The sequence below is a fragment of the Sebastes umbrosus genome, chromosome 14 (genome assembly GCF_015220745.1).
Source record: "Sebastes umbrosus isolate fSebUmb1 chromosome 14, fSebUmb1.pri, whole genome shotgun sequence".
NCBI lineage: Eukaryota > Metazoa > Chordata > Actinopteri > Perciformes > Sebastidae > Sebastes > Sebastes umbrosus.
The window spans coordinates 31,454,330-31,468,790 of record NC_051282.1 but is presented as its reverse complement, the minus strand read 5'-3'; the positions used below and the strand labels follow the sequence as shown (position 1 = coordinate 31,468,790).

Below are 14,461 nucleotides of genomic sequence, written 5' to 3'. Positions count from 1 at the left end.
CGGTTCAGAGTGTAACGTGGTGAGATGATAATAAAGCAATTATCATAGATGTTGGTGATCAGAATAAAACTATAGATTATTTATATTATTGTAAATGTTCTCACGTGCTGCACATTATGCTCAAAGTGACTGATGAGGAAAGAAGAGCCTTGAAGTCTTGATAAGAAAAAAGATTTAAACTTGTATGTTAATGTGTGAGATGACTGAACATGTTATAACATTTGTGTATTATTAGAACAACAACATGGATATTTTACATGAATTAAAACATGTCAAACAAACAGCTGACTCGGAGGATGATTCTTGGACATTAATTCTCACGTTTTGATTAATTATCTTCAGCTCGGTCCTCTCCTCCCCGTGAGGAGGAGTCAATGCAAAACTCAGATGTCTTCCACCTCTACTTATCTGACTGCAGAGAGGAGGACAGAGGACAGTGGACACACAGTTTAACATGATGGACTATAGGACAGGACTGCTGCTTTTAACCATCTGCTGCTGGACAGGTCAACATTTACACTGAACTTAATCTGACATAGTTATGATTTGTGTAACTGACATATTTCTCATGATGTATTTTTATATCTTGACAGGTGTTGATGGTCAGACTCTGACAGAATCTGAACCAGTGATTAAAAGACCTGGAGAATCCCACAGACTGACCTGTACAGCCTCTGGATTCACACTCAGTAGCTACGATATGCACTGGGTCAGACAGGCTCCTGAAAAAGGACTGGAGTGGATCGCATGGAGTGATGATGGTAGCAGCACCAAATCCTACTCTCAGTCAGTTCAGGGCCGGTTCACCATCTCCAGAGACAACAACAGACAGCAGCTGTATCTGCAGATGAACAGTCTGAGGACTGAAGACTCTGCTGTGTATTACTGTGCCAGAGAGCCACAACAACACAAACCATCAGTAGACCTGAACAAAAACCCCTCAGTGCCTGAACACTTGTAACATGAAGCCACCAGAGGAGGAGCCCTCAGACCACTAATGATTTCAACACCAGCTCACTGTCACACTGAAGACAGAAACAGACGTATTTAGCAATCAGTAAATCAATCAGCCTGGTGTGTCTTCTTTGTCTGCCTCCCAATATTTATGTGAATTAATGACAGCATTATTTCAGCTCACGACTGCATTTTAAAAAGCTCTTCATCTAACAGGAAACAAAACAGAAATAACAAATTTCTTTGTATTGACTGAAAAACATCATCAACTCTTCCTTCAGTTCTGGTTCAGTCCCCCAATCACTCAAACTGGCTGCCGTCACCCCCATCCTCAAAAAACCTGGACTCAACCCTGATGTCATGACTAATTTCCAGCCCATCTCCAATCTCCTCTTATTTATGTCTAAAATACTGGAACGTGCTGTCGCCTCACAACTGAAAACCCACCTCATCTCCAACGACCTGTACGAACCATTTCAATCCGGTTTCTGCTCAAAACACAGAACAGAAAAAGCCCTCCTCAAAGTCACCAATGACCTCCTCCTCTCCTCAGACTCTGGTCACCTCAACATCCTCATCCTCCTCGACCTCACTGCAGCTTTCGACACCATCAACCAAACCATTCTTCTCTCCCGCCTTGAATCCTCCCTCAACATCACCGGCACTGCCCTCTCCTGGCTAAAGTCATATCTCACAAACCGACAACAATTCATCAACAACTGCACCTCCTCCCCCGCTCCTCTGTCCCAAGGCGTCCCCCAGGGTTCGGTGCTCGGTCCCCTTCTGTTCATCCTCTACCTGCTTCCCCTTGGTCACATCATACGCCGCCGTGGCCTACACTTCCACCGCTACGCCGACGACGTCCAGCTCTACATTTCCACTAAATCCATCACCACCGCTACACACTCCACTCTGTCCAACTGCCTCACTGAAATTAAATCATGGATGCAAATCAACTTTCTCAAACTCCGCTGCGACAAATCAGACATGATCATCATCGGTCCCAAATCACTCACCAAAACCGCTCACAACTTCTGCTTCACAATCAACAACTCCACTCTGTCTCCGTCCCCTCACATCCGCATCCTTGAAGTCATTTTCGACAGCCAACTCTCCTTTGAACACCACGTCAACCACATCACCAGGACGGCCTTTTTCCACCTCAAAAACATTGCTCGTCTCTGCTCATCACTCTCCTTCTCTGCTGCCGAAACTCTAATCCACGTCTTCATCACATCCAGAATCGACTGCTGCAACAGCATTCTTTACAGCTCGACATCCAAAGTCCTCAATAAACTCCAGTACATCCAGAACTCTGCTGCCCGTCTGTTCACCCATTCCCAGTCCCGTGATCACATCACCCCTGTCCTCCAGAACCTCCACTGGCTCCCTGTCCCACAACGCATCAAGGTTCAAACTCTTTCTCCTCACTCACAAAGCCCTCCATAACCACCCTCCTACCTCATAGATCTGCTCCTCCATCACACTCCTTCCTGCTCCCTCTGCTCCTCTGATGCCAACCTCTTGTCCACATCACTCAGAACCAAGCAGCGGACCTGGGGCGACAGAGCATCTGCTATAGCTGCCTCTGGAACTCACTCCCCAAACACATCAGAGACTGCACCAACCGGTCCACATTCAAATCACTAATCAAAACTCACCTTTTTAGAACTGCTTTTAATGTGTGATTAATATTGTGTGTTTTATATTTTTTTTTATGATGTCCTTGTTTTATGATCATTTTATCTGTGTAAAGTGTCTTTGTGTTTGCAGAAAAGCGCTATATAAATAAAATTATTATTATGACTGATGAACACTAAATCAATATTAGAACATAATGAACCACATTCATTAAGGTGCTATTTGGTGTTTGTTTGTTTTTGTTATTAAAATTGAATTAACAATACTCACTTTATATTGTTAAACTGCTAAACTATTGTCAAAGTCTTCACACGATGCAGACTGAGCTGAATAATGAAAGACAACCAAAATGATATATAATGCGTTTGTCGACCTATTGCACAAATTCTACTGGGAGGAATGACTCCTGTACATTAAACATTCATTCTCCAGTTTCACCAAACAGGAACTGAGATCCATTCAGATCCAGTTCTACACTGAGAGGAGGAGTCAATGCAAAACTCAGATGTCTTCCACCTCTACTTATCTGACTGCAGAGAGGAGGACAGAGGACAGTGGACACACAGTTTAACATGATGGACTATAGGACAGGACTGCTGCTTTTAACCATCTGCTGCTGGACAGGTCAACATTTACACTGATGTTGAGTTGACATAGTTTTTATTTGTGTAACTGACATATTTCTCATGATGTATTTTTATATCTTGACAGGTGTTGATGGTCAGACTCTGACAGAATCTGAACCAGTGATTAAAAGACCTGGAGAATCCCACAGACTGACCTGTACAGCCTCTGGATTTAACTTTGCTGGCTCTTGGATGGCCTGGATCAGACAGGCTCCTGGGAATGGACTGGAGTGGATCGCTTATATAGGCACATCTAGTTCTCCTATCCGTTACTCCCAGTCAGTCCAGGGGAGATTCACCATCTCCAGAGACGACTCCAGCAGTAAACTTTATCTACAGATGAACAGTCTGAAGACCGAGGACACAGCAGTGTATTACTGTGCCAGAGACACACAGTGAGAGACGATAATAGGAGAGTCATACAAAAACTACTTCCTCTATTTACCACCACCACTGGGAACACTCTGTTATCTCAGCATCACTGGTCATGGCATAGCTGTTTTTAATAAAGGAAGTTACCACTTTTATTGTGGTAGTCTGAGTAACGTGACGTCATATCCATTCCGTATCCGTCAACCAAAACAAACCTCAGAGAGTCTAAAACATTGGAGGGTCTCCGTGGATACGACCTGCACCCTCACATGTTAAATCCAGCGTGGTAAACACTACACATCCAGTAAAGGATGGAAACACTTTGGGTTTCACACATTGACAGGAAAAGCAGAGCTAGACAGAGCAGAGCTAAAGCTGCATGCTAACTCTGTTAGATAGAAAAGTTTTGAACTTTAGGCGTTTGCTGTAGCGCCACCATCAGGACTATTGGACAGCAGAGGTAACAAGCGTCTCTGACAGTCCATCAAGTTCAGACTCAAACTATCACCTCACCAGGTTGTTAGAAGCTTTAAAACAACTAGAGAGGAACCTAGAGTCAGGGCTAGAGAGACCTGAGACAAATCAGATGGAGTTATCGATCACACCGATTGCAGACGGTAACCCCACATGAAGTTTGTGGCTATCTGCAGCAAACCAATTCATTCATGTATCACTGGATTATTAGAGTAGTCCGGTGATACAGTCTCGTACTGGTGTCATGGCCGTCTGGATGTGAACATGATTGCCTTAAAAAAAATGGAAATATAAGTTCATGTTTTAAATAATAAATACATCTTCATTGATTAGATTCATTGATTCATTGATAGAAACAGACTTTCGATTTTATGAATGGTTCTTAATCTAATTTAACAGTTTTCATCAATTTTAATTCTCTGACATTAAAATCACAGATACATCACTGTATGCATAGGGCTGGATGATATGGATATAATCAAATATCACAATTTTTTGACCAAATGCCTCGATATAGATGTTGTGACGATGTTGTGACGATGTTGTAGGGTTGACCATTGATGCTTTTGCAAAATATTTACACAATGATATTTTTGATAAATAATCATCAGTAATGTGGATATAATGACTAAGTGGGAAAAAGCAAATAATAGAAGAGCTAGAACAGTCTGGTAAGTTCAGAAAAATACATCACTTAACTGTAATGTAGCTTTTAAAACCAGGAAAATACAACACTTGTGCCATATTATGATATAACAATATCCAAAATCTATGATGATATCTAGTCTCATATCATGATATTGATATTATATCTATATATTGCTCTGCAAAAACCAAGATGGTGACGGCGAAAATGTCGAACTCGAGGCTTCAAAACCGTAGTCCACTAACCAATGGGTGACGTCATGGTGACTACGTCCACTTCTTATATTCAGTCTATGGTTGGGACAGTTTATCGTGACTCACAGCAACGTCTGCATTTATAAGAAGACGACCTTATTGTGATGAAAACTTTACAATATTCTGTTTTTAGATATTAACTCACTAACTTCCAGAGTTTTAAAACATATCTTTACATTAAATCAAATCAAAGCAGCGCTACAAGTTTACTAAATTAACCATCTAGATGGTGACATTTAAGTCCATATAAGATCTTTCATAAAAATATGTATTTTAAATAAAAACTGATTTCTCTCTGGTCACTAGAGAAGACACACTGTTTACACCTTCAACTGATTCAAATGACATTTAAAAGATGATTCAACAATATGCAAATGAAGGTGACTTCTAAAGAAGTGAGTGAGTGTCAGTGAGAGACAGAAGAGCTCCATCAGCTCAGCTTCAACATCAACCATGTTCTCTGGAGCTCTGATACTGCTGCTGGCAGCTGGATCCTGTGAGGAGCTTTCACTGATTCACACTAATAAACACATTAGAAACACTGAATAGTCAGATGAATGATGGAGATAATGTTGATTTGTGTTTCCACAGGTGTGAACAGTATTGATCTCATCCAGCCAGACTCAATGGTTGTGCAGCCTGGACAGTCTTTGACCATCACCTGTCAGGTCTCTGGTTATTCTCTGACTGATAACAGCTATGCAACCGGTTGGATCAGACAGTGTGAAGGAAAACCAATGGACTGGATTTCCCACCAGTGGGGTGGAGGTGGCCTTTATCAAAATAATGCTCTGAAGAACAAGTTCAGCTACAGCAGAGACACTTCTGCTGGAACAGTGACTCTAAACGGACAGAACGTGCAGCCTGAGGACACAGCTGTGTATTACTGTGTACGTCGGCCCACAGTGATACAAACCACCAACAGACCTGTACAAATACTCAGCAACCAGCCAGACTCAACCACACACACATGTTGACAATGTCAGATAGAAAGAAAGTCACAAGCAGTTACTTTACTTTACAAATCCGTCTGTGTTCAACTTCAAACTCTTGTCCTAAATGTTTTATCCCTGAGTTCTTGTATGTTGATGCTGAGAGAAGATGAAAAAGAACTAATTGCTTCTTTTGATGCAAAGAGATAGAAAAAGAAAAAAAATATTATATTAATATAATTTACTGTTTATTGTGAACATGTTAAATGTTATACCTGCTAAATATCAGTATATTAACATTATTATTGGGAGCATGTTAACATTGAACTCAAAGCACCGCTGTGCTGAAGAACAGCCTCACATGGCTGTCGACTCTTTCCTTGTTTAATGTTCTCTACATTATTTAGGACTGCTGATAGAGACGCACCGATCCAACCTTTTCAGTCCCGATACCGATAGAGATACCTGGGCTTTGGGTATCGGCCGATACCGAGTACTGATCTGATACCAGTGTTTAATTAATAAACTGTATGCCTCACTGTGTGGACGTGACTGGGATCATTCTTTAGTGTGTAAGGAAACATCAGGCCTGACTTAAACATTGTGTTCTTTTTTTTTTTTAAACAAAATGTAACAAATAAATACACAATTTTATTTTATTTATACTAATTCAATTTGTATTTTATTAAAATAATAAATCGTACACCAGCAGACTCTTCTATTGGCTCCAGTTAGACCAACATTGATGCTTCATATATGTTTGATTCTATATATGCAAACTCAGTGAGCTTCAGCTATAAAACATCACATCAGGCTGTCAGAGGAGTTCACAGCACGTCAGCTTCAACATCAACCATGTTCTCTGGAGCTCTGCTGCTGCTGTTGGCAGCTGGATGTGAGTCTCTCTGGATCTGTCAACACTTCTTCTTTTACAGTACAACTTGATATTTTTGTGATAAAAAAACATGTTCTTGTTTTTTTAACAGGTGTGAAGGGTGAAACGTTGACTCAGCCAGCCTCTGTGACTGTGCAGCCAGGTCAACGTCTGACCATCACCTGTCAGGTCTCTTATTCTGTTAGCAGCTACTACACAGCTTGGATCAGACAGCCTGCAGGGAAAGGACTGGAGTGGATCGGAATGGAACGTACTGGATACACCGCATACTACAAAGATTCACTGAAGAACAAGTTCAGTATCAGTTTAGACTCTTCCAGCAACACAGTGACTCTAAACGGACAGAACGTGCAGCCTGAAGACTCTGCTGTGTATTACTGTGCCAGAGACACACACTGGTTAAAGTTACCAGAGAAGCTGTACAAAAACCTTAAAGAATGTATTCTTACAAAGACCAACAGGGGGCAGTAGGAGACCTCAAATATGATGGCAGTAAAGAGCAGTATAACAACGCCACTAGATGAGCTGCAGGTGATTTTGTGGTGTTTGACTTCCTGTTTGTTTTTTACCAACAATGTGATGCTGAATAACTGACTGAGTCTCAGTTTTATTGAGACTGTTGATGTCTAAATGTGGTTTTCTTTCCTCTGTGTTGGTTTGTAAAAGATAACAACTTTTAAGTTTTGTTTGTAATAGTAATCACATTCACATCCTCTAACAGACTGTAGAACTGGGTAACAATTGGTGTCAATCAGTAATTACACATTTGATTGATCAAAATCACATGTGGAGTTCCCCACATGTCCTTTCTCAGGCCTCTACATGATCCCACTACTTAGTTTATGGAAAACAACGAAATCTGACAACAGCTGAGTCCTCCCTGTGAGGAGGAGTCAATGCAAAACTCAGATGTCTTCCACCTCTACTTATCTGACTGCAGAGAGGAGGACAGAGGACAGTGGACACACAGTTTAACATGATGGACTATAGGACAGGACTGCTGCTTTTAACCATCTGCTGCTGGACAGGTCAACATTTACACTGAACTTTTAGTTGATGTTTTCTTTTAAGTTATAACTTGTTGCATGATAGTTTTCTTTGCCATCTTGACAGGTGTTGATGGTCAGACTCTGACAGAATCTGAACCAGTGACTAAAAGACCTGGAGAATCCCACAGACTGACCTGTACAGCTTCCGGATTTTCACTCAGCAGTCACTGGATGCACTGGGTCAGACAGGCTACTGGAAAAGGACTGGAGTGGATCGCTGCTGATGCTGGTGGCAGCACTAAATACTACTCTCAGTCAGTTCAGGGCCGGTTCACCGTCTCCAGAGACAACAACAGACAGCAGCTGTATCTGCAGATGAACAGTCTGAGGACTGAAGACTCTGCTGTTTATTATTGTGCTCGAGACCCACAGTGACTGGAGTTGGTTGAGCAGCTGTACAAAATCCTACAGGACTCATTCTGACTGGACTGGTTGACAACAACCATGAAGAGTTTTTTGTACTACTTATATTATATACTTTATATTTTAATATTATTTTTTTTAAATGCTGTTTTACATGATACAGTTTACTTTATATATATTTTTAAATAATAAATACATCTTTGTCCTAGCATTATGCAAATTCCTGAAAACTTCCCATTACTGATAACACCATTTGACTTTATTGTTTACAAAGTGAATTTATTTGACTCCTACCTATATCACGTATGGAGGTTAATACTTTATTTAGAACGTTTTTCCATTTCTAAAAATGTATAATAATATAGTCATTAAATAACTACAGTTGTGTTTAAACTGTCTAACAGATGTGGAGAGTGAGGTGAATCATGAATCTGATAAATGTTTGAAATGATATACATAGCTCACACATAATACAATATATTAAAGCAATAAAAGTTAAAAGTTGAGTTATTAGTTCATTTGGATAAACTTTAGTCAGATGATATCATCAGTATGTAAATCAGCCTCATTGTGTGTTGCCTCATAAAGAAGTGAAGATGGTGACGGCAAAATTATGTAAACAATAAGAATAAATAATCATTTAAAAGTGATTTCAGTGAAATCATTTAATCAGCATGCAGAGTGGAAGAAGATTGAGATCAACTAACAGGTTGGATCTCCACTCTAAAGAGGACCCCCCCCCTCTCTCTCAGCACAGAGTGACAGAATCCAACATCCACAGAGTTCAGACTGTTGAACAGACGTCACCAACAAAACAACAATGTCCAGTCTTTCTCCATGCTGAGACTGGAAACTGACAGTCCCTCTTTCAACCCTCCAGAGGACAGTCTAGGACTGACTGAGTTTGACTCCTTGACTCATACTGATCATGTGATAAAGCTTGTGCACTAGAAGGAACATCAAGAAAGAACAGAGGTGATTTGATTGATCTGATCTGACATTAACACAACTACTGATGATGCTCTATTTGTCCAAATCAAACCACAGTTCCTATTTTCACCTGATCTAATGATGGAAACCATTGATCACTGTAGAAATGGGTCTACATATATTAAATGACCCTCTTTAGATGCTTGATTGTGACTTTTATCAAGATATTACAACTCACATTTATCCACTAATTATAATAAAAGATCCAACTCTGATCAGCTGATTCCTCCCTGTGAGGAGGAGTCAATGCAAAAATCAGATGTCTTCCACCTCTACTTATCTGACTGCAGAGAGGAGGACAGAGGACAGTGGACACACAGTTTAACATGATGGACTATAGGACAGGACTGCTGCTTTTAACCATCTGCTGCTGGACAGGTCAACATTTACACTGATGTTGAGTTGACATAGTTCTGATTTGTATAACTGACATATTTCTCATGATGTATTTTTATATCTTGACAGGTGTTGATGGTCAGACTCTGACAGAATCTGAACCAGTGATTAAAAGACCTGGAGAATCCCACAGACTGACCTGTACAGCCTCTGGGTTTACATTCAGCAGCTACTTGATGAGCTGGATCAGACAGGCTCCTGGAAAAGGACTGGAATGGATCTCCACTATTGATGTTACTAGCATCTACTACTCCCAGTCAGTTCAGGGCCGGTTCACCATCTCCAGAGACAACAACAGACAGCAGCTGTATCTGCAGATGAACAGTCTGAGGACTGAAGACTCTGCTGTGTATTACTGTGCCAGAGAGCCACAACAACACAAACCATCAGTAGACCTGAACAAAAACCCCTCAATGCCTGAACACTTGTAACATGAAGCCACCAGAGGAGGAGCCCTCAGACCACTAATGATTTCAACACCAGCTCACTGTCACACTGAAGACAGAAACAGACCTAAAACCCCCCTGAGACCGCCCGCGATCCCGACTGACTTTACTGTCTTTCAGAGGCTCTAGTAGGTTCAGTTTTAGGACTAGAGTGAAGACACGCATATCATATGAAATTAAAAAACCTAAAGAATACATTGGTACCAACAATGTCATGCTACCATGTCGGGAAGGAAATAAATAACGCTCCAAAGTTGGGCTAAATACAGACATACCCACTTCTAATAATCACATGTAGTATAAATGTGTTATTGTTTCCTATTCTAAAATGTTGTGTTTGAATATTTCTCCATACCGGGGTCCCTAAACAGTCTTGAATTACATAAATTGGGTATGACTGTAAAGCTGAGACTCTTGTGGATCCAATGAGCCCAACTGTATTCATGTGTGATGATGTTAGTCCCCATAGTAGACATTTCATTGACCTCACTGTATAAAATGACCTGTGGTGACCTCTAGCATAATCACAGCCTCAAGAACCTCCACAGCCACAAACTAGAGACCTAGAGCATTCAGAGGACGGATGGCTTTCCTAGCTATATTGACAATAAGGGGTTTTCTGAGCAGTTTACGCAATACAAGTGCTCGCCAGCCAATCGCCAAAAAAAATACAATTCTTGCAGAAATCTCCAAAATATCAAAAGTTTTTTATCCCAAATCACAGCATGGCTTTTTCTATGGTGTTCCTCAAGGTCTTGGTGTCTTAATGTGGTATTTTGGAGGGATTATTGATAATTTTTATCAATTTTCAGGGTGGAGAGAGTCGCCGTGATGACGAATTTAGTGCATATGTAGAAGTGGACATCATCAGCGTAGAAGTTGAAGTGGGGGTCATGATGACGGATGATATTACAGAGGGGGATCGTGTAGAGGATGAACAGGAGAGGACCGAACTTAAAATATTTAAAGTAAAAGTATCCACTGTGCAGTATAATATACTTAAAGTGCTTAAAGTAAAAGTATACACTGTGCAGTAAAATATACTTAAAGTATTTAAAATAAAAGTATGCATAGTACAGTTAAGTATATTTGAAGTACTTAAAGTAAAAGAATGCATTGTGCTGTAAAATTTACTGAAAGTATTTAATGTAAAAGTATGCATTGTGCAGTAAAATGTATTTAAAGTAAAAGTATGCATTGTGCAGTAAAAATGTACGTAAAGTAAAAGTATACATTGTGCAGTAAAATATACTTAAAGTGCTTAAAGTAAAAGTATGCACTGTGCAGTAAAATATACTTAAAGTATTTAAAGTAAAAGTATGCATAGTACAGTTAAGTATATTTGAAGTACTTAAAGTAAAAGTATGCAGTGTGCAGTAAAATATACTGAAAGCATTTAAAGTAAAAGTATGCACTGTGCAGTAAAATATAGTTAAAGTACTTAAAGTAAAAGTATTTATTGTGCAATAAAATATACTTATAGTAAAAGTAATCATTGTGTAGTAAAATGTACTTAAAGTACTTAAAGTAAAAGTATGCATTGTGCAGTGAACTGTACTTAAAGTAAAAGTATGCATTGTGCAGTAAAACGTACTTAAAGTAAAAGTATATATTGTGCAGTTAAGTATATTTGAAGTATTTAAAGTAAAAGTATGCACTGTGCAGTAAAATATGCTTAAAATACTTAAAGTAAAAGTATGCACTGTGCAGTAAAATATACTTAAAGTATTTAAAGTAAAAGTATGCATTGTGCAGTAAAATGTATCATGTATCACTCAAAATGTGTGAATAAATGCAGTTAGGTGTTAATAAATCTTAATATAATACATTCACATATTAAATATTGACAGTAAAACAAAGTTAACAGTAGTTTTATTTCTGTAAATGAGACTTTTTCTAAATCTTTGTGAGCGTGTAATGACATCAAAATATGAGATGTGAAGCAGAGGTGATTTCCAGGCATGTTTTCACTCTGCAGATATAAAAACAGTGAACAGACTCTTCTATTGGCTCCAGTTAGACCAACATTGATGCTTCATATATGTTTGATTCTATATATGCAAACTCAGTGAGCTTCAGCTATAAAACATCACATCAGGCTGTCAGAGGAGTTCACAGCACGTCAGCTTCAACATCAACCATGTTCTCTGGAGCTCTGCTGCTGCTGTTGGCAGCTGGATGTGAGTCTCTCTGGATCTGTCAACACTTCTTCTTTTACAGTACAACTTGATATTTTTGTGATAAAAAACTGTTCTTGTTTTTTTAACAGGTGTGAAGGGTGAAACGTTGACTCAGCCAGCCTCTGTGACTGTGCAGCCAGGTCAACGTCTGACCATCACCTGTCAGGTCTCTTATTCTCTCAGCAGCTACTGGACAGCTTGGATCAGACAGCCTGCAGGGAAAGGACTGGAGTGGATCGGAATGAAATATACTGGAGCTTCATACTACAAAGATTCACTGAAGAACAAGTTCAGTATCGACTTAGCTACTTCCAGCAACACAGTGACTCTAAACGGACAGAACGTGCAGCCTGAAGACTCTGCTGTGTATTACTGTGCCAGAGACACACAGTGAGAGACGATAATACGAGAGTCATACAAAAACTACTTCCTCTATTTACCACCACCACTGGGAACACTCTGTTATCTCAGCATCACTTTATTTTGTAATACTGTTGATTAAATTCTCTGTATTAGTGTGGTGAAACTGGGTCCACATGTCTTAATAAGTACATGCATGAAGATCATTAAAAAAACGCACATTTTGTTAACATTTTAAAACAGAAAGCTTCCATGTGATTCACAGATTATACACCAATTTTATTTTCATGAAAAATACATCAAATCCACAAAATTCTGAAATTAAAACATTTTACAGCGATAAAAAAGGAGCATTTATATATTTAGAAAGTTAACCGGTAACTTCAGTCCACCCTAAACTAGATACGTTTTTAAAAGTTGATTATCTCAAAGAATGTGATGGACTGGCGACCTGTCCAGGGTGTACCCCGCCTTCGCCCAATGTCGGCTGGGATCGGCTCCAGCCCCCCCCGCGACCCCTAACGGGATAAGCGGTTGCAGATGGATGGATGGATTATCTCAAAGAAACCTATAAATAATGTTTTCCTCAAAGACACCAGGGCTGTATCCCAAAGCTCTTAATTGCATCCCTGTTTCCCTCACTTGCGTCTTTTCCTTGCGTCTTAGTCCCTCCCACCAGGGAAGCATGGAGAGACGCAAGGAAACCATGCGAGGAGAGAGGAAACGAGGAAATACGATTTAAGCGACATGAGACCGTCGTTTCCTCTGAAGCGTCACGTGAAGCGACGTCCGTTTCTGATGACAGCAGCAGCTGATCACATCTGGATCAGCTGTCAGTCAACAGCTGTTTGTGTCTGAACTGTACTAATACTAATAAAGACAAGTGCAAGCTGCAGTCTGTATTTCTACTGTGGACTGAGTCCTGCTTAGAGGACCAGGAACCATCTCTACTGGCACAATAACTTTATATTATTTATTCATTATTAGCGTCTGTAGTTATTGATATTCTGATTGTGAGCTCATTATTTCATAACCCAGAATATGACTATGGTGTGTTTTGAAGACTGGACATTATTTATTAGGCTAAAGGGAAAATGTAAATGATGTAACTCATATCAAACCAGACGTTCAGGAATCATCAGCCTCATGTGACTGAATGGAAATGAGGATAAATGATGTAAAAGGTGTTTGTTGCTGACAGACAGACTCTCCTTCTCTCTCTGACTTTAATAGTATCATTAATAAAAGTTAACAGGGGAAATAACAGATCATAAAAAGACAAATCATTCTAATAAATAAAGAAAGTTATTTTAAGTCACTTTGTCAGGTGTTATAAACCCCTCTGACTGTCAGGCTGCTTCACTGACGCTGTGTGAAGCAGAGATACTGCAGGTCCTTCTGCTGCTGCTCAGAGCTTCAATTAACACAGATTATAACTAGATGGTGAATCAGAAGACAACTAAACTATAAAACGTTTAATCTGTGATCTGTCTTCACTCTGGTATGAAACTCAGTGATGTTGAGAGGTAAAGTTATCAGATCAGTCTGATCAGCAGCGTCCAATCAGTAACTGATATCCAATAAGGGGGCGTGTCGGTCGGTAAAAGACTTCCGTGGAGGATATACTGGTGTATCCTCGCTCATAGCTCCTCCGGCAAGCCTCCTCGATCCTCGATCCTCGATGCACAAATAAGGGCTTTGGAACGGTCTTCAAGATGGCGCACCAGAACAACTTCCGGTTCAAGCGAGGAGCGAGGAGCGAGGAAACGAAAATTAAGAGCTTTGGGACGTACCCCAGGGGTCTTTCCCATTAGTGCTTTTATACGGCTTGACTCCTCGACTCCTCTCCTCGACTCCTCGACTCGCGTCTTAGTCCCGCCCAC

General features: G+C 40.1%; 7 gene segments (V, D, J or C); all 7 read left to right on the top strand.

Annotated features, from left to right (window-relative positions):
* Positions 1 to 369: 369 nt before the first annotated feature.
* Positions 370 to 976, top strand: LOC119502122. The segment is given in 2 exon segments: positions 370 to 506; positions 594 to 976. Coding segments are annotated over 2 exon segments (420 nt in total).
* Positions 977 to 3,017: 2,041 nt separating this feature from the next.
* LOC119502135 lies at positions 3,018 to 3,679 on the top strand. The segment is given in 2 exon segments: positions 3,018 to 3,219; positions 3,307 to 3,679. Coding segments are annotated over 2 exon segments (366 nt in total).
* Positions 3,680 to 5,330: 1,651 nt separating this feature from the next.
* LOC119502121 lies at positions 5,331 to 5,959 on the top strand. The segment is given in 2 exon segments: positions 5,331 to 5,463; positions 5,559 to 5,959. Coding segments are annotated over 2 exon segments (429 nt in total).
* A 675-nt stretch (positions 5,960 to 6,634) lies between these two features.
* LOC119502108 lies at positions 6,635 to 7,280 on the top strand. The segment is given in 2 exon segments: positions 6,635 to 6,794; positions 6,886 to 7,280. Coding segments are annotated over 2 exon segments (519 nt in total).
* A 395-nt stretch (positions 7,281 to 7,675) lies between these two features.
* On the top strand, positions 7,676 to 8,247 carry LOC119502160. The segment is given in 2 exon segments: positions 7,676 to 7,822; positions 7,908 to 8,247. Coding segments are annotated over 2 exon segments (363 nt in total).
* Positions 8,248 to 9,459: 1,212 nt separating this feature from the next.
* Positions 9,460 to 10,023, top strand: LOC119501385. The segment is given in 2 exon segments: positions 9,460 to 9,574; positions 9,662 to 10,023. Coding segments are annotated over 2 exon segments (414 nt in total).
* Positions 10,024 to 11,973: 1,950 nt separating this feature from the next.
* Positions 11,974 to 12,786, top strand: LOC119502118. The segment is given in 2 exon segments: positions 11,974 to 12,218; positions 12,308 to 12,786. Coding segments are annotated over 2 exon segments (444 nt in total).
* The last annotated feature ends 1,675 nt before the right edge of the window (positions 12,787 to 14,461 follow it).